General features: G+C 41.2%; 1 protein-coding gene across 2 annotated transcripts in view; it reads right to left on the bottom strand.

Annotated features, from left to right (window-relative positions):
• BMPR2 (bone morphogenetic protein receptor type 2) overlaps positions 1-27,753 on the bottom strand; it is a 202,231-nt gene that overhangs the window by 45,276 nt on the left and 129,202 nt on the right. For both annotated transcript variants that reach the window (XM_006130743.4, XM_006130742.4), the window contains exons 2-3: positions 26,263-26,436; positions 24,236-24,415 (exon numbers count right to left, since the gene is read on the bottom strand). In XM_006130743.4, the coding sequence (XP_006130805.1) occupies positions 24,236-24,415; positions 26,263-26,436 (354 nt within the window). The remainder of the gene's footprint in view (positions 1-24,235; positions 24,416-26,262; positions 26,437-27,753) is intronic.

The raw sequence follows: 27,753 nt of genomic DNA on the forward strand, positions 1-27,753 counted from the left end.
GCTGTGCTCTAAAAAAAATAAAATGAAAAATCAGGCCTACAGGAATCTCAACTAAAATTAGAGTACACTTTTGACACTAATTTCTCTGTACCTCAGCTCTCTCTATATAAACAGGAATAATATGTTGCTTCATAGAGGTACTGTGTAAAGGCAAATTCATTAATGTTTGTGAAACAGATGTTATAGTGTTAAGTTTTGGGGTTTTTTTGTAATGTTTCTCATGAGGAAGTGAAAAATTATTTTTTTAGAGCTGGATGTGAATAGTATCCAAGGCCCAAGGATTTATGCCGAATAACAATGGAGCAATAAAATAAAATGGAACACTAAAAAGCTGCTCATTTAGTGAGCATCATCCATGCTATATATTGAACAAGATAAGGTTTGCATACTGAAAAAATAGTTTGCATACTGAAAAATAGACTATTAATGCATACACAGAAAGAGGCTAAATAGGCCACCTTAAAAGTGGCATTTCCTTATTCTGAGCGCTTGACTTTGCAATCTTAACATTCATTTAATATAGGGTGTGTGTGTGTGTGTGTGTGTGTGTGTGTGTGTGTGTGTGTGTGTGTAAACAAGTAGACAATATAGAAGAGTTGTGCAGATTTGAATGTTATCATACCAGTATATTTTAGTAGTAATACATGATCCAATAATTAAAAGCTGTGTGGTAATGCATACATTTAACAACTTTCCACTAGTCTTCTATGCTGCCCATTAAAGCTCAGTTGCTCTTATGCATGTATGGTCTATTGTGTACTGTATACAATAAATGATTAACTGATTATGTTTTTCTGGCACTTTAGGTTGTAGAGAAACACTTTAAAATGCAATTATTTAAATAAAGACTGCACTGCAATGAATAAACACAAGGGGGCAGGAGTTTACATAAGGTTGTATATGCAGTCTTAAACACTGTAGTCAGTGATTTTTTTTTGTCTTCCATATTAGGTGAAATTAACTTCTTGTCATATAATTATACCCCAAATGTAAGCTCTCATTTAAAATACTAATTAAGTTTCCAAATGTTAAATATGTAAGAAAAACAGTAAAATGTGAACTATTATAGTAAGACAAAATATACAAACAGGATAGAGTTCTCTCCTATTTCTTTAGACACCTGACAATTGTTCAGGAAGAGGTGTACAGCTCAATGAGCTGTTAACACCAAACATGAAACAAATGTAAGAAGGCCATGACACTATACAGTAAGCATACAGTAACTCTGTACAGTAAGTCCACGGAATTATCCAACATTTACTCACAATATAGAAAGTTAAACAAGCATGTAAGTTTTTGCTTAATCAAGACAAAGTAAATAACACAAAGGATATTATACTGATATTCATTTTAACATTTATTTGTTTTACTATAGTACCAAGAAGCCCTTGTCATGGACTAGGACTATTGTGCTGGACATACAACAAAATGACAGTCATGCATCTTAATGTTATTGTATTTACTTCTGAATTCTTAACAGTGCCAGCCTAAGGCCAGATTCTTCAAAATACAGTAGATTTCCAATAATCCGGCACCTTTGAGACCTAGGTGGTGCCGGATTATCGGATATGCCAGAGTATTGGGAGGTACTCCGGCAGGGGGCTGTGGACTGGTCTGCTGGGACCCACACTGCGTCCGGGGGGTGGGCGGGGAACAGCGCAGTGAGGGGCGAACCCTCCACCGTTTTGCAGGAAGGCGGGGGAAGCCCAGCGCCACCACCGAGAGTTTCTGGGAGGGGAGCGGGCTTCCCCATCCCCCAGACTGCAGTAGTTATTGCCGAGCAGAGGGGTGAGGGGCAGCGCTGCGGGACCAACCCGGCAGCACCCCAGCTGCTCTGCTCCACCGCTTCCCCAAGTCCGCCGCTGTCGCTGCTGAAACTGACAAGTGGCGGACTTGGGGAAACGGCGGAGCAGAGCAGCTGGGATGCTGCCGGGTGTACCTTTCACAAGTAGGCAAAAAGGACATTGCAAGTATAAATAAATATAGCTGCTTCTAAAATTATTTCCTGTCACAGTGGCCCAGAAGGGTTCTTATGACACAGTGCTGGGTTTCTAGTCCTCTAAACAGATACATAATATTACCAACTGTTTCTAAGAGCTCAAGTATTTCAGATATCATTCTAAATTTTAATCTCACGCTGATTGGTTTATCACAAAATAGTCTGTAAGCTCTAATTCCCACTATCAGCCGCCTCACTAAAAATGGCAATTCAAACATTTATTATTTGTACTTTAAAATATTTGAAGCTATTTTGATCCTTTTCGCCCCTAAGAAAATCACATTAAAGTTAAACAAACAAACAAGCATTATAGAATCACAGAAATGCAGGGCTTGAAGGGACCTCGACGGCTCAACTAGCCCACTCCCATGCACGAAGGCAGGACCAATTACACCATTCTTGACAGATGTTTGTATAACTGTTCTTAAAATCATTTGGTGATGTGGATTCCCCAATATCCCTTGGTAAGCTATTTTACAGTTTAACTATCCTTACAGTTACAAAGAGTGGTTTTGTTCCCCTAATATTTAATCTAAATCTTCCGTGCTAGAGATTAAGCATTACTTCTAGTTCTATCTTAATTGCAGTCATTTTGATCTAATTGCTGGGAAGCTCCCAGCTGGCATTGAAATCATCTACAGAATGAAAGCTGTTTAGGCTTAGCAGGCTAAAAGCTAAGAGTAAGATTTCCACCACATCTATTGTGGAACTTCAGTATGCAGATGAAAATACAGTTTTTGCCCACTCTGAGAAAGATCTTCAGGCTATCTTGAATGTGTTTGCTGATGCTTATGCATGTCTTGGTCTCGCCCTCAACATCAAGAAAACCAAAGTGCTACATCAGCCCTCTCCAAATGAAATACCACATACCCCATCTATTAAAATCAATGGAGAGGCACTGGAGAACGTCGATCATTTTCTGTACCTTGAAAGTTATCTTTCATTCAAGGCAGGAACTGACACAGAAATCGAACACAATTTGAGCTGCGCCAGTGCAGCTTTTGCTTATTTACAGCACAGGGTTTTTGAAGATCATGACATTTGAACAGACACCAAACTTCTTGTCTATCAAGCCATCACTCTTCTAACACTATTTTATGGGTCTGAAACCTGGACAACCTATAGACATCACTTGAAAGTCCTTGAGAGGTATCACCAATGCTGCCTTCACAACATCTTGAAGATCAAATGGGAAGACAGGTGCATTAACATCAGCGTTCTGGAAGAGGCAAAGACCACCAGTATTGAAACAACGATCATCTGTCAGCAACTTTGCTGGTCATGTAGTTTGGATGCCAAACCATCGTCTCCCAAAACAGGTCCTATTTTCTCAGCTGACAGAAGGACATTGGAACATGGGAAGACAACGGAAGCATTATAAAGACTTGCTAAAGGAAAACTTGAAGTGCAACACTGATGTTGACACTTAGGAGACCCTCACCCTGGATCACTTAAAATGGAGACGAGTCCTATGCAATGGCTCCCTGCATTTTGAATTTGCCCACAGACATGCTGAAGAGAAGAGGTGCATGAGGAAGGAGAGACCAGCTTCTAGTCATGGTCAACAGCTTTCTGCTGTGTCTGGAAACATCTGTCTTCACTGTAAGGGTGCATCTACATAGCACCCGAAACTCAAAATAAGAGATGCAATTTGCTTATTTTGAAATTTGGCACATCTATACTGTGCAAAATGAAAAATATTTTGAAATAGCGGGTGGCTTGTGTAGATGCAGAGTAGCTATTTAAAGATACTTACAGTATCCCAAAATAGCTATGCAGTGTAGACGTACTTTAACAGAACGTGTGGTTCAAGGACTGGCGTTATCAGCCACCTGAGGGTCCATAAGTTCCATGGAAGATTATCATACTCAGCAATGAGTGATCGCCCACCAATATTTGACCAAAATCTTCCTTGCTACAGAGTAAGCATTACTTCTAGTTCTATCTTCGGTGGACAAAGAGCTCAACTTATCAATGTCCTCTTCATAGACTGTCCTTAACATGAGTAAAGACAGTTGTTAGGTGCCCCCTCAATCTTCTTTTCTCAAGACTGAACATGCATCACAGATCAGGTTTTCTTAACTTTAACCTCTTCAATTTGTCCACATCTTTCTTGAAGTGTGGATCCCAAACCTAATACATACTCCAGCTAAGTCCTCTCCAGTGACAAGTGCAGCGGAATAAATTCATCTTGTCTCTCATATAAGATGCTCCTGTTAATGCATCCCACAACATTAGCCTTATGTGTAACAATCAAGTGAGGAGTAGACCAAAATTGCTTTACCACCAACTTAGTGAGCAAGAAACTTACAAGTCTTATCTACAAAATATCAGTGAGGGTCACCTAGAACTTACAGGCTGCCCAGAGCAAAATCCAAAAGCCTCCCTTCTTTAAAAAAAAAAAAAAAAAAACGCTACTGAGGGAATACCAGGTGGGAGCAAAGGGAGTGTTGGAGGAAGAACCTGGAGGCTCCTGTCCAGTGTTCCCTATGAGCTGTGAGCTTGTGTGACCACTCAGGAGAAGTTCAAATGACTCCTAGCTGATTAGCAGAGTGCCCACAGCTAGGTTTGGTGTTTCTATTGATGGTGCACATTCACACATACCTCAGTGTGCATAAAAATGTATTCTGCACATGCATGTAAAAATCTGCATATGGATGGAAAAGATTAGAGGGAACATTGCTTGTGTCCCATGTAGCTTCCCGCTCTAGGCATCACTATCTGGAGCATAGGGTCGCAGTGCCATTCAGGTTTGGAGGTCCACTCAAATGGCAACTTGGGGCAAACTTCCTGTTCCTGACCATACTCACTGGGCAGCCCTGATAACCATACATTTTTTATTATATCCTGTATGTTACATTGTAATAAAGCAGATTGAATCTTAGAATTTCCATCTTGTGGCCAATTATGACATTGTGAAAAAAGATTGGTTGTAATTCAGAATGAGAAGGTAGAGATTTCAAAAACTGTCCACAAAAAGAAAATTCTGAAAATTTGTTTCAAAGAAATCAATCTGTTTCTATTCAAAATTGCCATCTGTCCTGACTCCCAGAGCAGTATTTCTCAGAAAGCACTGTGGAAAGATAGAGGAGTTGTCTTGCATAATACATTTCCAGTATTTATGCTACTGTGATGGAATTTACTTTATATAAAATATCCTTCATAAAAAGTATCAAAAACTGCTCTAATGGTAAGACATAAAGAGGCCATTTCCTTAATCTTTAGGTTAAAAGTAACTGAAAACTCTTTCAAACACTAATCACCGTTGGATGAAAGAGACTTGTAATGTGCTATTTCTTTCCAGAGAGGCATTTGGAGCCATGGAGTCAAGGCGTTGGAAGTAAAAACACCATCAGTTTCAATTCAGTTTCCTGCTCATTGTACGGTGCACAAGGAATGGAAGATCAAGGTTTAGCACATTTTACCCTGAAATGAATGGATCTTCAGTAATCTGTAATCTGAATCTCAATAATTCATTATTTCACAAGCAACATTCTTGGATATCTCTCAAAGATCAGAGAACACTAGAAACTGCAGAAAAACTGCTAGGAAAAATATTTACACAGACTCCTATATGTTAAGGCCAGAAGAGACTATCATGATCATCTAGTCTGAACTTGTGCATGTCGCAGGTCACAGAATGTCACCCATCAAAGCAGCAGCACCCCACGGAGCCTGAGGAGTCCCCAGCTGTCCCGAGCTTCAGCACTTTCACCTTCAAAGGTGGAAGTGCCCTAGCGACTATTCAATTAGTCAATTGCCCGATACTTACCATCCTTAGCCTCTATATAAAACCATCATGTGCCCACATCTGGAATACTGTGTACAGATGTGGTTGCCTCATCTCAAAAAAGATATATCAGCATTTGAAAAGGTTCAGAAAAGGGCAACAAAAATGATTAGGGGTTTGGAATGGCTCCCATATGAAAAGAGATTAAAAAGACTGGAACTTTCCGTCTTAGAAAACAGGAGACTAAGAGGAGATACGATAGCGGTCTATAAAATCATGTCTGGTGTGGAAAAAGTGAATAAGGAAAAGTTATTTACTTGTTCCCATAACATGAAAACTAGGGGTCACCAAATTAAATTAACAGGTTTAAAACAAACAAAAAGAAGTTGTTCTTCACACAGTGCACAGTCAACCTGTGCAACTCCTTGCCAGAGGAGATTGTGAAGACCAGGACTTTAACAGGGTTCAAGAAAGAACTAGATAAATTGATGGAGGTTAGAGGTCCATCAATGGCTATTAGTCAGAATGGGTAGGAATGGTGTCCCTAGCCTCTGTCAGAGACTGGGAATGGGTGATGATAGGAGGATTGCTTGATGATTCCCTGTTCTGTTCACTCCCTCTGGGGCATCTGGCATTAGCCACTGTTGGCAGACAGGCTACTGGGCTAGATGGACCTTTGGGCTGATCCAGTATGGACATTCTTATGTTATGTTCCCTGTGGCTTTCTGCTCTGGGCACGTTGGGAGGGAGGGGGCTTTGCATGCTGCTCCTGTCCCCAATACAATCTCTCAGCTCCTACTGGCTGTTTTCAGGCCAATAGGAACTGAGAAATTGTGCTGGGGGAGGAGGCGGCAGTGCACAAAGCCTCCTCCTTTCCTCCAGTACCCAGAGTGCCAGAGAGAGCAGCCAGCTACTTAGAGGGGTGTTAGGGTATTCTGTGCCTGAGGGTCTTGGTGGGGTGGCCCACAGGCCAGATCCGGTGGCTTGGCAGTCCAGATCTGGCCTGCAGGCTGCATCTTGTCTGCTCCTGGGTTAGGCTCTTTGACTCTCCTCTCGTAAGGTAGGTTTTCCATACCTCTGATCATCCTTGTAGCCCTTCTCTGCACCTGTTCCAGTTTGAATTCATCTTTCTTAAACATGGGAGACTAGATTTGTACAGAGTATTCCAGATGAGATTTCATCAGAGCTTTGTATAGTGATTTCCTATCTCTACTGGAAATATCTTGTCCGATGCATCCTAGGACAGTATAAGCCTATTTCATGGCCACATCACTGTGGAGAATCATTGCCATGCTGCGATCAACCAATTACACCCAAATTTTTATCCTCTTCTGTCATTTCCAATTTATATGTATCCAGCTTATAGCAAAAATTATTGTCAGCCTTGAAGTCTTTGAGCTTTCACTTTGCATTATTAAACTTCATTCATTTTTACAACTCCAGTTTTCAATGTCATAGAAATCTTCTTGGATTATATTCCGGTCTTCCTCTGTAATGGCAATACATCCCAACTTTGTATCATCTGCAAATGTATATTTACACAGGAGTGAACAGTCTAGAAATCAGGTCTTTAAATAGAAAGCACTCTGTGATTTTAATATTACTTTTCTTTTTCAAAACATCTTTTTTGCTATTACAAAACTTAGGAAAACTGTCTATAAAACTGTCATGTTCTCCTATCTTGGAAAACCCACATTCCCTCCTCTCTACAATAATTTTCATAGTAAGAAGGTTCAGCCAAACCCCATTGAGTTATATGTGCTTATGTGCAATAGCTGGGCTCGTGCAAGCAGGCACTTCCTGCATGCAGATCAGGAGAGCCATTGTCTCCCTTTTTGGAGCCTAGGATGTTTCTGTTTACAAATCCTGGAGCCAGGCAGGGGCACTGACTGGAGGAGGCGTCATCATGCTGTCTGCTTCCTTGCTACACTCAGCCTTTGTCTGGGTCTGCGTCACGAAATGAACATTGCTGTGCTCGCAGCAAAACACGGTTTAAATGCAGTGCACCAGTCCAGATTTCCTAACCCTTTCACAATCCTATTCAGAAAGATAAACTAAGGATTAATGTACTTTTACAGAGATGTATGCCATCTGGTTCAGAATCCAGTTGAGTTTTTAAGTCATAGCTTACCAATATGTATAGATGACTGAACTGATCTAGTGGACACACTGTACTGTGTGATATTTATTTCAGTATCTTTATCTTAAACATTTGACAACAGCATTTGACACCACCAGAAAATTTAGACAACTAATTTGTTCAGTAAATCATGTCAGTATATAGAAATACAATGTGAATAGGTTTATGACAACCTTTATTGTGTTTCTGTTTGACAGTATGTGGTTGATTCTAGTAGGATGTATCAACTCCCTTTGTTATAGCAAATATTCCAGTATTAAAATGTATTGACATTCAACATAATATTGTACAACACACAAACACAACATTCCTGTACTTTCTGATTTGAAGGAGTAAGTTATAGAGCTGCAGATTAAACACTTGTGTGACATTTCAGAAATGATAAAGTTTGTCTGAAGGGTGTTATTCGGACAACCAGTGCTCTTTTCCTATTAGTACTTTGTGGTTAATACACTGATTCCAGTCAATATGCCTGCATTACACAGAGTAAGATTTTTGATCCCACCTTCAATGATAATATATACTAATCAGAAGTCACTAGAGGAACTATCAGTATGATTTGAAGAAAATCTAATGCTAGAATACAGGGGGCCTAGTTTAGAGGGAAAGAAACAGGACTATATAGAGATACAAAGTTGACTTGCTTGCACATAAAGGTGTTAAAGCGGGGGTGTCCAACACACTAGCCTGTTTGGCTGGTTGAGTGTGGCTAGTTCACTATAGTGGCTACTGCTTCAGAACTGGTTGGACACCATGGTGTTAAAGTTTCATTATTTATCCCTCCAGCCAAGTGTGCAAGCTTCAATTGTTTCATATGAAACATGTCCTACATTTAAATAAATCAAAACAAAAAAAGCTCTCTCTGTTGGTCTGTAATGAATGGGAAAATGGTGTTTGTGTTTTTCCAGACCATAACTACATGTTTATTACATGCCCAGAAAGGTTTTAAAATATCCAACCACTTCATAAATGCTCTAGTTTTATAGACCACTGTCTGGAATCAGAAGGACCAGGCCAAAAGCTAAATTTGAACCCCATTTTTCCCACTAGTCCTCCCACTCATTCGGCTGTTCTCCCCATCTGCTTTCTCTCCAACAACCTGACATTTTTATCTTTAACCAGCTTGCTTAATTAGGGCTTTTCCAGTTATGTTTACCAGAATTAATTATACTTGTTTATTCATCTGCGTAGCAGTTTATCTTACCAGATGATTCTGAGGGTCAGGTAACTGTTGGTCAGACCAGTACTGTGGTCAGTTGAGTGGGTAACTGAGGCAAACACAGAAGGCAATTCATTCTGCATTCTGTTCACGGAGGAAAATGGTGTGCAATACCTCCCTATTTCATTTACCTTCCCAGCTAGCACTGAAGAACTCCCCCTTTTTCTCATTCCCAGCTCTGCTAGCTCTCTCCCCACCCCCACCCCCAATTCTCTATTATCCTCTTTCCTTGTTCTCCTTCCTGCCCCAGTTAGCACCCAATGTCATTGCAGAGTCCTTTCTCCACTACCAAGGATCTTGTGTGTGTCTTCCCACATTACATCAGGTTGACCTGTGGTGGTTGGGTCTTTTTGTTTGAACACTGCTGATTAAGAGGACAGACTCCTCTTGTATCTTGCAGGCTCTGGGAAGGGCTGTTCTTTTTCTATCCTTGCTAAAGGGAGGGTTCACTTTTCTTCTGGATATAAAACACTGGCTCCTGCAGGTGTCTGTCTATCTGTTTATCTCTCTCCCCTGCCCCCGCCCATACACCAGTCCAGGAGTATGTGGGTGTACAGGAAGGAAGTTGCAGAAATAGAGAAAAATCTTAGTGATCCTTGCTTCATTCTAACCACTGGATATAATTAATAAAAATAAAATCAATATAAAAATGGAGGAAAATATTCCTAAGAGGAATTGGGGATGGTAAAACAGAAGATAAATAGAAAAGAAGAGGACAAAGAGAAAATGAAGAGTAGACAGAGAAATGGCAGCCACATAAGGGCATATCCTGAGGAAATAGACTGAAAGAGAAAAATGTCTATCCAACAATCCATCACACGGGGGAAGGGAGGAAGGTTTTTGTTAATTACCAGTTCTTGAAGAGACTCAGATACAGTAGAACCTCAGAATTAAGAACACTAGATTTACTAACTGATTGGTCAACCCCACACCTCATTTGGAACTGGAAATATGTAATCAGGCAATGACAGCAGCAGAGACCAAAAAGAAAGAAAGAAAAAAAAGGGGGGGAGGGGACACGCAAATACAGTGCAGTACCATGTTAAACAAACTACTAAAAATAAAGGAAACGTTTTTAAAAGATTTGACAATACAAAAACTCTTTCAGTTTTTATTTAATTTAAATTAAGATGATTTAAAGCAACACTTTTCTTCTGCACAGTAAAGTTTCAAATGTTTAAGTCAATACTCAGTTGTAAACTTTTGAAAGAGCAACCATAACATTTCAGAGTTACAAATAACCTTCCATTACTAAGGTTTTTATAGCTCTAAGGTTCTACTGAACTACAAAAGAATCACAATGCCATAGAGGGTAGTGACTTCCTAGACTGGATACACATGCCAGAATTCACCATCAGAGGGTCATTATCCGAGGAAAGCAGCAACCTCTGTTCATGTACTGTTCAGTAGCAGTCTCAGTATTCATTAGCCACTTGGCCTGTAAAACCTATTTGGCATCTCAGTGGGCTATCACTTAATCCTCATAGTCCAAACTATCTTAATCACTTTCTCTTAAAGGAATTCCAGCATCCTTGCTGTTATTCATGTTATTACATGAATATCACATTATTATGAACTAAAGGCTTTGCTATTGTCTCCTAAAAAGTTTCATCTGACATTGAAATGTAGCCAATATTTTATTTTCAGGGGATCTGAGCTTTGAGGATGCATTACATATAATTATATACAAATTTGTGACTGAGAAATAATTTTCAAGAAAGTATTTCTTGTCACAAAACTTTGCTTAAAAATATGCTGTAGTAGAATATAGAAGAATTTGACTAAGTTTAGGAGAGGCTGAGAGAAGGTCAGCATGGGCGGTGGGTATAAGAGGCAAGAGGAGGTAATGCCTTGCCTGGGTCTTAGTGCTCAATCTCTCTCCTCCTCCTATCCCAGGGGTTGGCAACCTATAGCTCACTATTCCCCTGCTTACCCCAGAGTCCATCATACACCTGAACCCCTTGACCTAAGCCCCTTATATACCCCAAACCAGATCTCTGCACTCCCACTGCCCCAACCCTCTGCCATAAGATTAACAAAAGACACCCTGAATGCATGCATGAAGCTGGATTTGACCAATTATGATGTAAACTTCAAAGAAATGTGTGAAAATAATTAGCAGCAGACGTCTCATTAAATAAGGGCTGTGAGTACAACATTTCATGTATGCTATTATTAATCGTTATGTCAATTACCAATAATATTACGTATATTTTCAGTCATGCAAATGGGCATTCTTTTACGGCTCTTTGTTGACCACTTGTTCTGAATTTTTATGTAGTTTGGCTCTCTGGTTTGAAAAGGTTGTGGACCTCTATCCTATCTTTAGTCTGATGGTTCCTGAAGACTCCCACAGCAAGCTGTTGCAGACTGATGACTCTTCTTCTGAATGAAGTTGACCTGTTAACTTAAAAGTGAAAAGTCTTCTGGCTTGCCAGACCTATTAGCATAACATTGAACCTGTGAAAGAGCTATTAAGTGGTATCATCTTATTACATATACCTACAAAAAAGTTTTTCCTGTGGGATGACACAGTGATGTCATCACATCACTCTGCATTCCAGAGAAACATGCCCCACCCACTCCCAGCCTGGCCTTTTCCAGGGCCCACTGAGGGGGCACAGCCCTCTAGAAACCATTTAATAGGCATGTGCCAACCCTATTTATTGACAAAAACAGCTGTGCATTGCACTTTGAATTTTGCTGAAAGAGGTAATGCAAATGATGTGCAGATTAGCATTTTCTCATGCTTCATTTGCATAATCTCTTTCGGTCCGTTTTTGCACAAGAGGTTTTTGCGCAGAAACAAGCAGTGTGGATGTTTCCTTTTTGCACAAAAACCCCTTTTTGTGCAAGATCCTTATGCCTTCTGGGGAGAAGGGGGCCTTGGCTGGCAGAGGGGGTGCAAGAGGAGGAAGGGGAAAGGACTGGTGCAGCAGGGGGAGGGAGAAGGAGCACTGGGCTGGCAAGGCAGGGAGAGGGACAAAGGGTGTCAGGGCTGGTTTGGCTATAGCCCAGCCCTCTCTGGTGGCTGGGGGGAAAGCAGGGGTTGCCTACCCCCCAAGACAGGGGGCAGCGCAGCGAACGGGGGCACAGCCCCCTAGTAACCATTTAACAGGCATGTGCCAACCCTATTTATTGACAAAAACAGTTGTGGCATTACTGTCTACAGGACCTTAGTTTAAAATTTGTTTTAAATAGCTCAGTTTGTGGCTAAAGATTATTAAAAAAAATCACATCTCTAAAAAAAATCCAAGCATAGATATTTAAATGCACAATCTGAGTGTTTGGCTTTAGTCTTAAATGCTTGAATCTTCAGATATATAATTTTAAAATAAATTCTTCAAACGCCCACCCTTATCTAATAAGCATTTTAATTTTAATTACTATAGTACAAAAACTTGCTTCCAAAGTGTTCCTGTCTTTTCTATCCATCCCTACTCTCCATTTGTCCTCTCTGCCTTCCCCTCCTTTCGTCCCTCCCCTGCCACTGAACAGAGCCCTTAAAGGGACAACATTCCTTTTCTGCCAAATAGTAGGCCAAATGAGTTTCCTTTTTACTTCAGCCCACAAACTGAACCTCTCTAGTCAGGCAACATCCATGGTCCAGCATGATTTTAGTTAGGCAGATACCCACTTATCAAGGGTATGGTCAAGTTTTCCATGGTCCCATAAAGTTTGTTTACAGCCACCACTCCTGGCTTTCAGTGTTCTGTGATATCATTTAACTCTAATTTACCCCACATGTCTTCTAAAAGCCCAGGAAACAGTGGAAGTGTTGATAATGCTGCTGGACAATACTGACCTCCCTGGGCTCAGGACATTCTCTGGTTTGGCAACAGTAAGGTCCCGAGAGCGCCAGAGTAGAGAGGTTCAATCTATTTGATTAACTAGTTTTTAAGAGACTCCTCAATCAAATAAGGCTATGTCTAAACTACAAGGATTTTTTTCAGAAGAGGATATGCATAGTCCACGGGAATTTACAAATTCCATGGGAATTTGCATATTTTCTTCCGATTGCATTTTCAAAAGGGGATCTTTTGAAAGTGAAAGTAATCTGGACACGATTTTCCCGGAAAAAAACGTTTCCCCCTAAACTTACAACATTTCTGGACAGAAATAAGTGATTTTTATAGAAATGTCTAAGAAAAAAGGAAAGATAAATTCCCTTGAGGGATTTTTAAACTAATAATTCTGCATTCTGCATAAATAGGGTTATTCATACTTAATACAGTGATCTAAAACAGATCTAGTCTAGATCACTGGCATTCAGTTTTGTGTCCAAGACAGCTTAGATTTTCTGTCTGCTTCTTGTTATTGAAAACTTTCCTCATGCTAAGACCTGTCTCATAACTACATTCAGCTAAAGGAATAAAATGCCAATCATATTAGCAGATAGAAACTAAGAATGCTTTATAAGTTACAGGTTATCCTCATCCCTTTCAATCCTAATGACTCAATTCAACCAAACAATTGTAATGAAAAACAAATATGGTAAGCACATATCAGTGACAAAATCACATAAGACAAATGGTAACTGCAAATCAGAATAGGAAAAGATGGATTCATAAAATTCTCAGACCATGTCTACGCTACATGGAAGAGTGATGCTGCCACATGGGGTTTCTAATAAGCGGGTCCAGTGAAGACCCATTAATTCAAACTGAGAGGGCGTCCCCCTCAACGTTCCTCATGAGGAGTAAGGAAAACCGATGGGAGCATTTTCTCCCATCGACCTCCCACTCTGTGGGCAGTGATTTAAGATATGCAACTCCAGCTACATTCATTACATAGCTGGAGTCAACGTATTTTAAGCTGACTTTTCCCTTTAATGTGAACACACCCTCAGGAAGGCTACCATCTCCAGATTATGAAAATTGGAGAATGGGCTTGATATCAGTAAGATTAAATTCAATAAAGTACTACACTTAAAAATAAAAAATTAAACACAGAGATGCAAAATGGGATATAACTGACTAGGCAATGGCACTACTGAGAAGGAGCTGGAATTATAATGGATTGAAAATTAAACAAATCTAAAATGTGAGGTGTCATTAAAAAAGACAAATATCACTCTTGGATGTGTTAACAGAAATGTTATATGCAAGACAGGGGAGAACTATGACCAGTTTTGGGCCCTGAGCTTTAAAAAAAACTTGAACAAATTGGAGAGAGTCCAAAAGTGAGCAACAAACATGAGAAGATTAAAAAACATGACCTAAGAGGAAAGGTTAAAAGAACTGTGCATGCTTAATATAGAAAACAGAGAAGATAGGTGAAGGGTAGATAACAGTATTCAAATATATGAAAGCTTGCTATAAATAGGATGGTGATCAAATATTCTCCATGTCCACCAATGATTGGACAAGTAATCAGTTTAGTATGCAGCAAGGAAGATTTATGGTAGATAGTAGGAAAAACTAACTATATAATGAAAACACTGGAACATCTTACCTAGAAAGGCTGTGAAATTGCCATTCGTTTCTCAAGTTTTTAAGAAAGGGTTAAAGAAATACCTACCAGGAGCAGATTAGGTGTATTTGGTCTGCCTCAGTGTAGGAGAATAGTATAGCTGACCCCCTGAAATCCCTTCCAGCCCTTGATTGTGATTCTAAATTTGATCAGCTTCTGGAAGAAAAGCAACACCCTTCCCACAAGATTTGTGCTTCATAGAAGAGTGCTTCACTAGTAGAGTGAGCTGAGAGAGATGTTGGTATTGGCCTATTTCGTAAAGTATAGCACTTTGTGATACATTTCACTATCAATCTGGAAATGCGCTGTGATGATAGCGCTTGACCTTTGGTCCTTAAATCAGAGCACAGTAGGAGTCTTTGCAATTGATGGAAAGAACGAGTTCTTTCTAGGTAGAACGCCAGTGCCCATGTCCAGTGTATGCAACCTGGCCTCATGTGTCGAGGTATGCGGTTTAGGATAGAATGTAGGTAGTATTGTAGGCTCGTTGATGTGAAATTCTGAGTTTACCTTTGGTAAGAAATTAGGGTGAGATCGAAGTTATTACTCCTTGATTCGTAAACAGAGTATATGGTGGGTTGGCCGAGAGGGACGCTAGCTCCCCCACCCTTCGGGCTGACATTATGGCAAAGAGGAAGGCCAGCTTCATGGTAAGAATGGATATGTCACAGGTGGCTGATGGTTCGAAGGGAGGGTAGGTGAGGGGGTCCAGGACTAGTTCTAGATCCCATAAAGTAGAGGGCTTTCTAAGTGGAGGATAAAGGTTTGTAAGACCTTTGAGAAAGCGTTTCGTCATAGAGTGAGCCATTAACGAAGATCCTTCGATTGGTTGTTTAAATACAGATATCGCCAAAAGGTGCACCTTAACTGAGGATATAGCTAAACCCGCCTTGTGCAAATGGAGCACGTAGTCAAGGATACGGTGGAACAGTACAGACATTATATTGTAGTGGTCATCTAAGCACCAGGAGTGAAAACGACGCCATTTATAAAGGTAAGCCTTGCGTGTGGAGTTGCGTCTGCTATAAAGAAGGACATGTTTCACCTCTTGGGAGCAAAGGGTTTCCATGCTGTGGAATTAGTTAGGAGCCAAGCTGTAAGGTGCAATCTCTCGATCTGGGGTTGTGGCATAGAGAAATCTGGTTGCATGAGGAGATCATGTTGCCTCGGCAGCTGGTAAGGAGGTTGGATAGACATTTGTAGAAGTAGGGGAAGCCACGTCTGTCTGGGCCAGAACGGAGCTATAAGAATCATTGGAGCTCCGTCGTTTATTTTTTTTCCTAATACCCTCGGTAGAAGCAGAATCGGAGGGAACGCATAGAGGAGATGGAGAGACTAGTTGACCAGGAAAGCATCTCTGCAAGATTTCGGTCCCAGTCCGCATCTGGAACAGTATTCCGGGCATTTCGTATCGTGATGTGTCGCAAAAAGATCTATGATAGGGTACTCCCACGTGCGGAATGCTGAAAGAATTATCTTGTGGTTGATTTCCCATTCGTGTTGGGGGAAAAAACATCTGCTCAGTGCATCGGCAACTGTACTGTGTCTGCCTGGGAGGTATGTGCCCACAATGATAATTCTGTGAGCTATGCACCAATTCCATAATTTCATGGCTTCCGCGCACAGGGATTTGGATCGTGCTCCACCCTGGCACTTGATGTAATAGACCGCAGTGGTATTGTCGGTGAGTATTTGTATGGTCTGGCCATGAATCATTGGCAGGAATGTCTTGCACACATTGAATACTGCCCTGAGCTCCAGGAAATTGGTGTGTTGGAGCACTTTTTGCGCGCTCCACTGACCTTGAGCGAATTCGGCGTTGCAATGAGCTCCCCATCCCAGAAGAGATGCATCCAAGGTGACTTGAATGGTTGGTTGCAGACGGTGGAATGGAACACCAGAGAGCATGTTGGCAGGTGAGGTCCACCATCGTAGTGATTGTTTTACCGTAAGCAGCACCCGTACCAGTCTGTGCACATCATGGTTGCCTGGATGGTATACTGACGCCAGCCAATGTTGCAAACACCTGAGGTGTAATCTTGTGTGCTGGACAACGTACGTTGTGGTGGCCATATGACCCAGCAGTTGTAGACAGGTGAGTATTGACACCTTGGGACTGACTGTAAGCGTCTGTGTGAGGCTTTGTATTTTTTGGTATCTTTTCACAGGAAGATAGGCCTTGGCCATTGTAGAATCTAATCGTGCCCCAATGAAGATGAGGGATTTTGGTGGAGTGAATTCTGATTTTTGCGCATACAGTACAAGGCCTAGGTCCCTGAAGGGTGTGTCTGAAAGTTCTGTAGCATTCAGTGCTTGATTATATGAGTATGCTTTGACGAGATAGTCATCCAAGTACGGAAAAATCATGATGCCTTGACGATGCAGATACGTGGCGACAACTGATAGTGTCTTGGAGAAGACTCTTCGTGCCATTGATAGCCCGAATGGGAGGACTTTGTATGTGTGCCTATAACAAATCTCAGGAAGCGCCTGTGAGCTGGATGGATTGTATCGTGGAAATAGGTGTCCTGCAAATCAAGGGACGTGAACCAATCTCCGGCGTTCAGGACCGGAAGTATAGAGGCTAAGGTTACCATCTTGAATTTGTGTTTCTTTAGATATCTGTTGAGATTTCAAAGATCCAGGATTGGCGTCCATCTCCCTGATTTCTTCTTGGTGAGAAAGTACCGGGAATAAAATCCTTTGCCCTGAAATTGATCGGGCACTCTCTCCACCGCTCCTATCTCAATGACTCGGATGACTTCTTGCATTAAAAGCGCGTTGTGAGATGGGTCCCTGAAAAGGGACAGGGATTGAGGGGAAGTGCTACCTTTCTAAAAAGGTCGTGGAACTGACAGATGTCGTTGGTGGGTGAAGAATCTCCAGGGAACACTGCATCGTCCGGAGAGGATGATGATTGGTCCATTGGTGATTTGACTCGAGGCTGGGATTGCTCTGGTACTGAAGCCTGTGGTTCTGGTTGTCGCCTGATGGCATAGGAGGTTGAATAGGAACGATAGATGGAGTTGGTCGTCTAGATTCGCTACGAGATTGTGAATGATGGCAATGTGGGGACCTCGACAAGGAATGCCCAGAGGAGTATCGATGGTGGTGACGATATTCGAGCCATTGATAATATCGGTCATGATGATGCCGTCCTGGGGAATAAGTGGGTGAGTACAGTCTTCTATAATCATACCGGTATCTGGAATATGATCTTGTAGGGGATCTGAGAGAACGGGACCTATGACCCCTATATGATGGTGAGCGTGAATATCTATGGTATCGTTGAGGTGAAGGAGAGAACCGTGGAGATCGCCCATGATGAGATACAAGAGGTGCGTGGACCTCTTTGCGCAGTGGTACCGAAAATACTGACGCAGGTGACTGCGGTTAGGGAGAGAATCCTGCTGGATCCGGGCTCGGGGATGGTGTTCTTATCCTCCTGGTTCTGCATCTTGCTCTACCAAAGGATTGACTGTCCTCAGAATGTGATCTATTCCTCGTCTGGATTTCAGCCACATTGTCATGCGTTATGCTTGATGACGTTGTTATGCTGGGCACCGATAGCGGCGTTGATGATCCCGTTTGGGACGGTGCCGGTGAGAGTGCTGTCGTCCGTTCCCCTGGAACTGGGGTGATTGTGACTGGTGCCGTCGCTGTTGGAATCAAGACCGCTGATGGGGTCGGAGCAGATGTTGCCAGCGCGGTCTGTAGAGTCGGTGCCCTGGGTGCCGGCATAGTTAAAGGAGTCAGTACCGACATGCTCAGTGGTTGAGCGGTATGCACTGGAGCACTCAGTGCCGGGGCACTCAGTACCGGAGGTTGCACGTTCATCAGCTCAAAAGGTGCATTTTTAGCCGTTTTGTGCTTTGCTGTTGCCAGGGTCGACTCTGGTCTAAGAGATGCGGCCGCTGCTACCTCCCTATGGTGGGAAGGACTTGGCTCCGATAGACTGTGGCTTGACTTGTGGTGCTCCCCATAGTGAGGTAACCCTGTTCCGGAGGTACCTGGCCTATCTCCCACACTCCGATGTGATTCAGAGGAGTGAGGAGGTAATATTTTTGACAAGGTTGGGGCAGCAGATGTAGATGGTCTGGGCGACCCTGACTTGGAGGGTTGAAGTGCATTACTAAACAGCAGCATTTTTAGCCACAATTCGTGGTCACATCTGGCCAGGGCCATGAGATTAATACAGTGCGGGCATTTTTGGGGTATGAGACCCTCACCCAAGCACTTTATGCACATTGAGTGCCCATCGGACGCTGGCATTGCGTCACAACATTGTGAGCATTTCTTGAAGCTGGGAGACCCTGGCATCCTGACAGAGAAAAAAAAATCTTTTTTTTAATGAACTATTAAAACTAACTAACTAACTTACTACACCAATTAACAGCAACTAACTCACTCTAAGAAAAATGCAACAATTTTTGTCTCTGACAGAAAGAGAGGGAGTTCGCTCCGCCTGTGACTGTGGACGGTTAGGAGGAACTGGCAGGAGCCGGATCGCATGCAAGCTCACAAGCAGCTCGAACAGCACACGCTACCGCGCACGCATGGTCTGGCTGAACTACAGCTGACAATTCTCCGACCTGCGGTGCCGGGATGAGCCCGAAATGTGAAGTGGAGCACTATGGGGACGCTACCCGAAGAAGAATATATATTTGCTAAATTCTATCTCTAGAAATTCTTAATACACAGTGAAATATCTTGATGACATCTAGACTTGTCATATAGTTCAATTACTATACAACACTTCTGCCTTTAATAATGTAATGGAATAGTAGAACAAATTCTATGATTAAAATTCATATATTTTCTTGTTTGATATTCAAACTACAGTAATAGCTCCATCATCTAAATTTCTAGCAGCAAAGGTCACAGAACATGAGTATTATACCTCAGTCTACACTAACTGCAACTGACTAAAGTAAAATCATATAATACAGGAGTAATCCAGATTCTTGGAATTCCAGTGAAATTACACAAATAAAGTTAGCACAACAACTCTAGATGCAATTAACAAAAATAAAATAAGTTTGTGTGTTTTATATAACACAAATATGCAAAAACTAAATTCAGCCTTGAACTATTCAGTCATGAGCAGTGCATCCATAATTATGGATTGAAGGTTTTTACTCCCTAGATAACAATGTAGCTAAACCTGATTAACATCCATCCCTAAATTCCTTAAAACAAATCCAATCTGAGAGTAATTTTCCATATACGGTCTTCAGTTCTCATAGAAATAATATGCTAAATTTGAAGTGAATTGGATAAATGTTTTAGAGTTATAGCAGCTAAAATTTCAGAAGGTTTCTCACTTTTTGAAACCATTCCCCCCTTTTTTTTTAAAAAAAATGGCATTGCTGAGAAACCTGACTGTCTGATTCATCTATCTTCAATGGGAATTAGTGTGCAAGAATTTTTGAGTGGCTGGTATTTCATTCTGGAGCTATTTCCTATGAACCTTTGAACCTTCTAATGTCTGTAAACATTCATGTGGACTTCCTATGGTATCCAGCCTTAACAACTTCTTCAATACCTATCTCTATAGATTTCACTGCCTTCTTCAGAGAGTTTTTACAATGCAGTAAGGGCTGGTCTAAACCCAGTTTTGTATAGTAAAATCTGTGTAACTACCCAGCATGGTGGTGACAGCTGAACCAGTCTAAGAGAGCTTATTTGTGTATATTTCATTTCAGTGATAGAACTTAAATAAGCTATGGTGATGTCATTAAAATGGAGGCCACACTCGGGAATTACAAAAATTAACTGTTTTGACTACAAAAACTGTGTTGAATTGCCACTTCCCTACTCCTTAGAAGCAGAATAAAATGTTCTCAGAAGATTCCCAAGGCCTGCCAGCTCCAGAGGGAAGAGCAAGTGAACGTTTGGAATTCGGCTTTTAACTACATGAAAGTATAATACAGGCAGTCCCCAGGTTACGTACAAGATAGGGACTGTAGGTTTGTTCTTAAGTTGAATTTGTATGTAAGCCGGAACTGGTACATATTGTAGGGGATACTCTAGCCAAACATTTCTCCAGAGCTCAGTTTTATTCTCCCACACCTCACTTCCCTCAGTCCTTTATTCTCAAGCTGAGGTGTCTGCTGAGAAAAGCTGCTCCGCGTCTCCTTGGTTTGCTGCGGGGGGGCGCTAGCTTCGCGTCTCCCTGGTCTGCTGGGGGGAAGCAGCTAGTGCGGGGTTGCCTCACCCCGTTTGTAAGTAGGGATCCGATGTAAGTCGGATCCATTTAACCCGGGGACTGCCTGTACATGATTGTTACATAGGCAGCCTTTCTCTCCCTTATTTTAATATTTGTTGTTATAGAGGTGACGAAGGGAGAATTTTCTGTAAATTTGTGTGTGTAAAATTTTGTGTTTTCCTTTGTGTGCCCCAGTTTCCTTGGCATTTTGCATCATTACCTGAGGGGGGAGACCTTTTTGCTCTAAGAGACATAGGTATGAATGACATCTAGCTATCTAAGCCTGAAGTGAAGGGCAGGCCCCATATCAGTGGAGAATCTGAGACAATAATGGCACATTCAAATCACTAGAAAATTGAAATCAGCAGCCAATAATCCAGAGGAAGATGCATTTTCCCACCTCACAGTAGAGAAGCTGAGCAAAGTTCCCCAACTCAGAAACAAACTACTGGGAAGGTGGACATGGGGACGAGAACTGACTACTGCAAAGAGTCTGGGCTCTCACCTCAGAAGGGATCAAGAAGGCCAGAAAGGGGGAGAGAGAGTTGAAAAATGGGGTTCAATTGGCTGGCCTACAGGCTAACCAAAATGGTCTATACATTAACCTTCAGTTCCCTATACTAACCTATGGATTTCCTACGCTGTGTTCCCATTGACTAACAAACCTAATTGTTTAACAATACTGTTTGTGTCCCTGCAAATGCTTGGTGAGATGCATAGCCCCTGAAGAGAGTACACTAACAGAAGTCCATGTGAATTGTACTCACTGAATAGAGCTCACGATGTGAAACAGGAATGCTGGAACCATGGTGAGGCCACATGGCCTACCCCATGCAGGAAGAGGGAAACCCTTTGGGGATCTGAGCACACTAAAAGGGCTCTGCGTACAGAATTTCTAAACCTAGAGGTATAACACCAATCTGGTGGATTCATAGAACTTGTGTATTGCCAAGCAGCAACCAAGTATCCTGAGCAGAATTAACCAACTACAGACATAATGGGATTTTATTGGATTGATTTCCAATAAACAATATTACCTAACCAACCCATCTTGTCTCTAACGTCTTGGGACCAATACGACTATAACATATCAATCAAGAGCATCATATTTATGACAAGTCTCAGAGGGGACGCTGTGTTGGTCTGCATCTGTAAAAACAATGAGGAGTCATGTGGTACCTTAAAGACTAACAGATTTGGGCATAATACAATATGCCACCTTCAACTCCTGCCCTCGCCTTTGGATTTATACTCCAATTTTCCACTAAAACATCTAAGAATTTTCATTCTCATACTCCATATTTGCCATTGACTTTGTTTCAAGGAGGCATTCACATCAAAGATACAGTATACTTCTGATGATTATTATATTTTATTCAGATTGTTTGCAGCGTTGTTGTAGCCATATGGGTTTTAGGATTTGAGAGCGACAAGGTAGGTGAGGGAATATCTTTATTGGACCAACTTTTACTGCTGGAAAGTACAAGCTTTCGGGCTTCACAGAGATCTTCTTCAAGTCTGGAAAAGGAAATCAGAACAGCTGAGCTAAATAAAGGTTCAGACAGACTGCTAAGGAAAGGGGGTAACATTGTGGGAGACCATTTAAAATGAAGTGGGCAATTAAAAGTTATCAGGCAGTGTGATATTACAAATTATTATGAGCCATAAATCCAGTATACTTACTGAATTAATGTTCTTAGTATGTAGCACAGTAATGAATTTAAGTTCTAAGGCTTGCCCTTTGAAGATTCTGTGCAACTGGTTTGGCTATAGATTATACAGCATTTTTGTCTCATCACTTTTCTGCATAAGCTCATTTGAAAACATAGTGATTTCCTAGTTTCACTCACATAATTGTTGTTGGGATATTTGATGTACTAGATGAGGTACACTATATGTTGTGATAGCCATGTATTGGGCCCAAGAATCTCAAAATTTTTGGATCACCGTAGCAAAGAGAGAGATCTGTTCAGGATTAGAGGAATGTGTAGCACTTTAGAGACACACAAGATGACTTGGTCCCTGCCCCAATCTAACACAGTGATGTCAAAGAGACTACTTATGTGCTTTTAAATATGTGTACTTGCAGGATCCAGGACACTTTAAAAACAAATCTGACTTCACTTCTATGATCAGACACACATAAATCAAGGTTATAACCAGGCAAATCAAGGCACGTTACATCACCAAAGCTCTCTTTCAGTTTCCAATACATTTTCTGAAGAGCACTGGTAAGGTTCATTTTTCTCTGAATTCAGGATAATACCATACTACTGATTTTTGTTGATACGGTCCTGATTAAATAGCCATATTATGCTGTTCACATGTATGAAAACGCAATCAAAACTGCCAACTGACAAAGCAAAAATAGGGAATTTATTCACAAACCTTTAGGAAAAAGTTCTTTGAAATGTTCCCACTTCACAAACAAAACTGAGATTCATATATTGTGTCAGGAATCTGTAACAACTTTCCTCTACACAGACGTACGTTTGTCTTTCTATAGGAAGTTTTGTCTTCACATTTTATACCATTTCAATTTTTCAGACTACAGTTATACACAAAACTTGTTTTAAATTCAGTAAAGATATATTTGATGTTGAGAGACTGATGTTCTTATATGGTTAAAACATCAAATGCTGATGAAGTCAATCTCCGAGAGATATTCAGTTTTGATAGAGCCACTTCTAAATGAAATCGATCATTAACTGAAATTACCCTAGTCATCAAACCTGATATCCTGGTTCTGAGAGACTGCCTGAAATGTTTCTGCTGGTTCTGCAGAAGTTGGGTTTTTGTTCCAAATCTCGATACACTTGAACCTCTTTAATCTGGCAACCTTGGGAAATAATCTATGCAAAATTATGGAATTTTTCTGGACCATGGGTGTCCATGTTTACTTTTTGTTTTGAAGGTGAAAATAAAAACATTTTGCTAAGTACTGAATTTGTATTTCACATGTAACTCAGACAGCAATACATATGAGGTCAGGAAGGGGGGGAGGGTACAGGAGTGCATTGAGAGTGGGAGGTGGGATGTCTGAGGGGGATGGGAGTACAAGGTGTAGGTGTGAGGAAGATGGAGATGGAGCGCTTACATACAATTGTTGCTAGCAGGGTTCTAGAATGGTTTCTCCAGTCAGAATGGACAGTGTTTGTTTTTGACAAAGAACCCAGTGACAAACAACCCAAAGAAATAGTCTAAGATCATTTGGCTAGCATAAACCTTAGGGAAAATAACCCCAGTCCACAAGAGGCAGAAAAATTGTGTTAGAATTCTTCTAGTAATAGCCATATTTGAACTTCGTAATAGATCTTGTATAGTTACAATCTGAACATAGACAGGACCTAAAGTATACTGTACTCTCAAATCATTTAACTACCAAAAAACATAGTATGACTTTAGGATTCTATCAGTATTCCATAGTAGAATGAAAGAGAGATCTTTCTGAAATTAGTTTGACTTACTGAAAAGTGTTGTATCGGTTGGGTCCGGAGGAGGAAAGTTTTCAGTGAAGTTGACATTACACAAGTCAGAGCTGCAGCAGCAGAAGCGATACGTTCCATTCTGAATCAGGGAAGGGGTGGTTGTTACTATACACTCCGCATAGTAACACTCCTGAGGATCTCCTATATGAGACCAGCATCCTGAAAAAGGAAGGAAGTGAAATGGTACAAAAAATACATCAAAATTGATTTTGTACCAATGTTTACATTTTTATACACTAAATAAAATTAGTAAATATAATTAACTATATTTTCTCCTTAACCTCTCACTCTCATCAGGCTTTCCTTGTTCCATCATAAGCCTACTTTAGTTTCCTCCATTTTAAAATAAAAAACCTTGGCCTCCCTCTCTCAAAATTAATCACCTAACATCTTTTTCTACCTTCATCTCCAAAAGCCTCCTATGTGCCATCTACAGCTGTGCAATCTGGGGTTCCTTTTCTCCGGTTCCATCTTAGACACTACCCAATACAATTTGAGTTAGGTTTGTACTTGGATCCCAGTGATAGTAAATAAATTCAATAAACTATGACAGTGTGGTTATCTGATGTAATTATCAGTCTTTGCTGAAAACTGACTAAGAAATGCCACCCAAATTAAATAGCATTTCATCAGAGAACATGTAACTTTTACTGTAGCTATGAATCTCTCAGTATCTTTGATAACTAAGTAACAATTCTGAAGTGAGCAAAATTAGTTCTTTTGTGGAAGTATTTTTGAAAATTATAATTATGTAGAAGATTTATTATATTCATTTATAGTCTCTCATAATGAACACGTACAATGTAAAATGAAGATCTTTAATTAATGAGAAGTTTGCTCTTTATCAGGCATATTGCCAAGTTAGTAAATGTACCACAATGCACACAGGAAAGCAGATTTCCTCTTGACATGCAGGGTTGCAAGAAATTTTGTTCCTAACTTTCTTTTAAACTATGGATTGAAAAGGTACCTATCAGCCTTTCAAATCACCTTTTTTTCCAAAGGAACTTCTTGGTCTCACCTAATCAACTGCTATAGAGCAAGTTTCAGATAAGAAAAACAAAGATTTATCTAACTGTTTAACAAACAACAACAACAACAAAAAGGGCCATGCAACTTAAAAACTTCATAACAGGTTAATTCTACACAAAGGGTACATCTACACAGCAGGGCTAAAGTCGAATTAAGCTATGCAATTTCAGCTATGTCAACTGCGTAGTTGAAGTCAAAATAGCTTAACTCTGCTTTAGGTACTGTCTACACAGCAGGAAGTTGAAAGAAGAACACTCTTCCTTCAACTTCCCTTACTCCTTGTAGAACGAGGGTTACAAGAGTTCAAGTATGAAGATCTCCAGCTAGGGATGTTAAATTTAGATTAATTGGCTAATTGAATAGTCAATGCAATTTGCATCCACTATTCGATTAGTCGATAAGGGCGCCTCCACCTTTCAAGTGTAGCAACAGCCATAGGGCTGTTGCTATACTTCCAAGGGAAAGCGCTGCAGGAAGCATGGGACCAGCAGGGGACTCAAGCAATCCCCTGCTGGCCCCATGTTCCCTGCAGCATTTCAAAGCAGCAGTACCGCATAGAGCCCGAAGTCAGGTAGGGACTCTAAGTCCACACGGGGCTCAGCCTGGGGCTAGCTGATGGCCCTGGGCTGCACACGATGTTTCAAAGCGGCAACGCCGTGTGGAGCCCGGGCCTGGCCCCAGGCTCCACGCAGCACTGTTGCTTTGAAGCAGCCCCTCCTGTTCCCCTACCTTGTTGCCTCTTTCTGATAGAGGCAGCAAGTGGGGGAAGCGAATAGTTGACTAGTGTGTGTTGACTACCCGATAAGCATTTGTTTATCGGACAGTCAACTCGTCGTTCACATCCCTACCTCTAGCTCGACATTATTTCGAAACAGAGGTTTGTAGTTTATTATGTTATTTCGGAATATGAGTTATTCTGAAATAACGCCACTGTGTAGATATACCCAAAAGGATTAGCAAAGCTAAACTGTTACCTTGTTTTACAAGATGTATGTCTCCTTCCCGTGTTTTTTCCCAAAGTCCATAGCAGGTGCTTCCTTTCATACACAAAATTGTGCCATTCTCCTGAGAGATTTGACTCTCACTGGCTCCACTGTCCTGTTGATTTGGGTCATTAAATGCACACAACCGCTCCTCATTCTGAGTAGCTTGAGAAGAAAAAGCAAGAAATCAATTTCTAGAGACTGTAAGCAATTGTCATAAAAATGTTTGTATATTTCATAATCAGTCCACGAGGTGTTGATCTCAAACTGGCATGAAATACTGTATGCAGCACACCTTCCTTTGAAAGCATTCTCGCCTGCCACCTTTGGAGTGCTGCCACTGGAAACTCCTGAGAAGTGGGACGGTCCACCAGCACCCAGACCATGGTCCTGTCTTCACTTTGCCCCCAGGTGCCCCCTTTGCTTTACCTCCCCCACAGGCCCCTGTGCCCACTGCTTGCTCCTTTCCACATTGGATTAGGGTGAAAAGAGGAGCAAGTGGTGGGTGGGGGGCTCTTAGGTTATGTCTACACTACAAGGTTATTGTGAAATAACTTATTTCAAAGAAATAACTTCCAAAATAACTATTTCGAAATACTGTGCTCACACTACAGGGAAGCCTTGAAATTAGTCCAAGGCAGGCTCCCTTAATGTGGATGTGCTACCTTGACTTAGAGCCCCAGGAAACACTGGGGAGTAATTACTCTGAATGACTCTGGGAAGTTGTTATTTCAAAATAGCAGCAGCTGAGCATCCACACTAACCCTATTTCAAAATAGCAATTTTTAAAAAGGCATTATTCCTCATAAATTCAGGAGTTATTATTTCAAAATATTTTGCATGAGCTAAAAATAAAAAAAGAAGTCATATAAAAATGGAAACTTGGACAAATTCACACATACAGAATAGGAAGCGACTGTCTATGAAGGAGTACGGCAGAAAGGGATCTAGGGGTTATAGTGGACCACAAGCTAAACATGAGTCAACAGTGTGACAACTGTTGCAAAAAAAGTGAACATGATTCTGGGATGCATTAACAGGTGTGTTGTGAGCAAGACACGAGAAGTCATTCTTCCGCTCTACTCTGGACTGGTTAGGCCTCAGTCAGAGTATTGTGTCCAGTTCTCGGCACTGCATTTCAAGAAAGATGTGGAGAAATTGGAAAGGGTCCAGAGAAGAGCAACAAGGATGATTAAAGGTCTAGAGAACATGACCTATGGAAAAAGACTGAAAGAACTGGGTTTGTTTACTTTAGAAAAGAGAAGATTGAGAGGGGACAGGACAGCAGTTTTCAGGTATCTAAAAGGGTGTCACAGGGAGGAGGGGAAAAAATTGTTCTTCCTGGCCTCTGAGGATAGGACAAGAAGCAACGGGCTTAAACTGCAGCAAGGGAAGTTTAGGTTGGATGTTAGGAAAAAGTTCCTAACTGTCAGGGTGGTTAAACACTGGAAAAAATTGCCTAGGGAGGTTGTGGAATCTCCA

The sequence above is a fragment of the Pelodiscus sinensis genome, chromosome 7 (assembly GCF_049634645.1).
Source record: "Pelodiscus sinensis isolate JC-2024 chromosome 7, ASM4963464v1, whole genome shotgun sequence".
Taxonomy (NCBI): Eukaryota; Metazoa; Chordata; order Testudines; family Trionychidae; genus Pelodiscus; species Pelodiscus sinensis.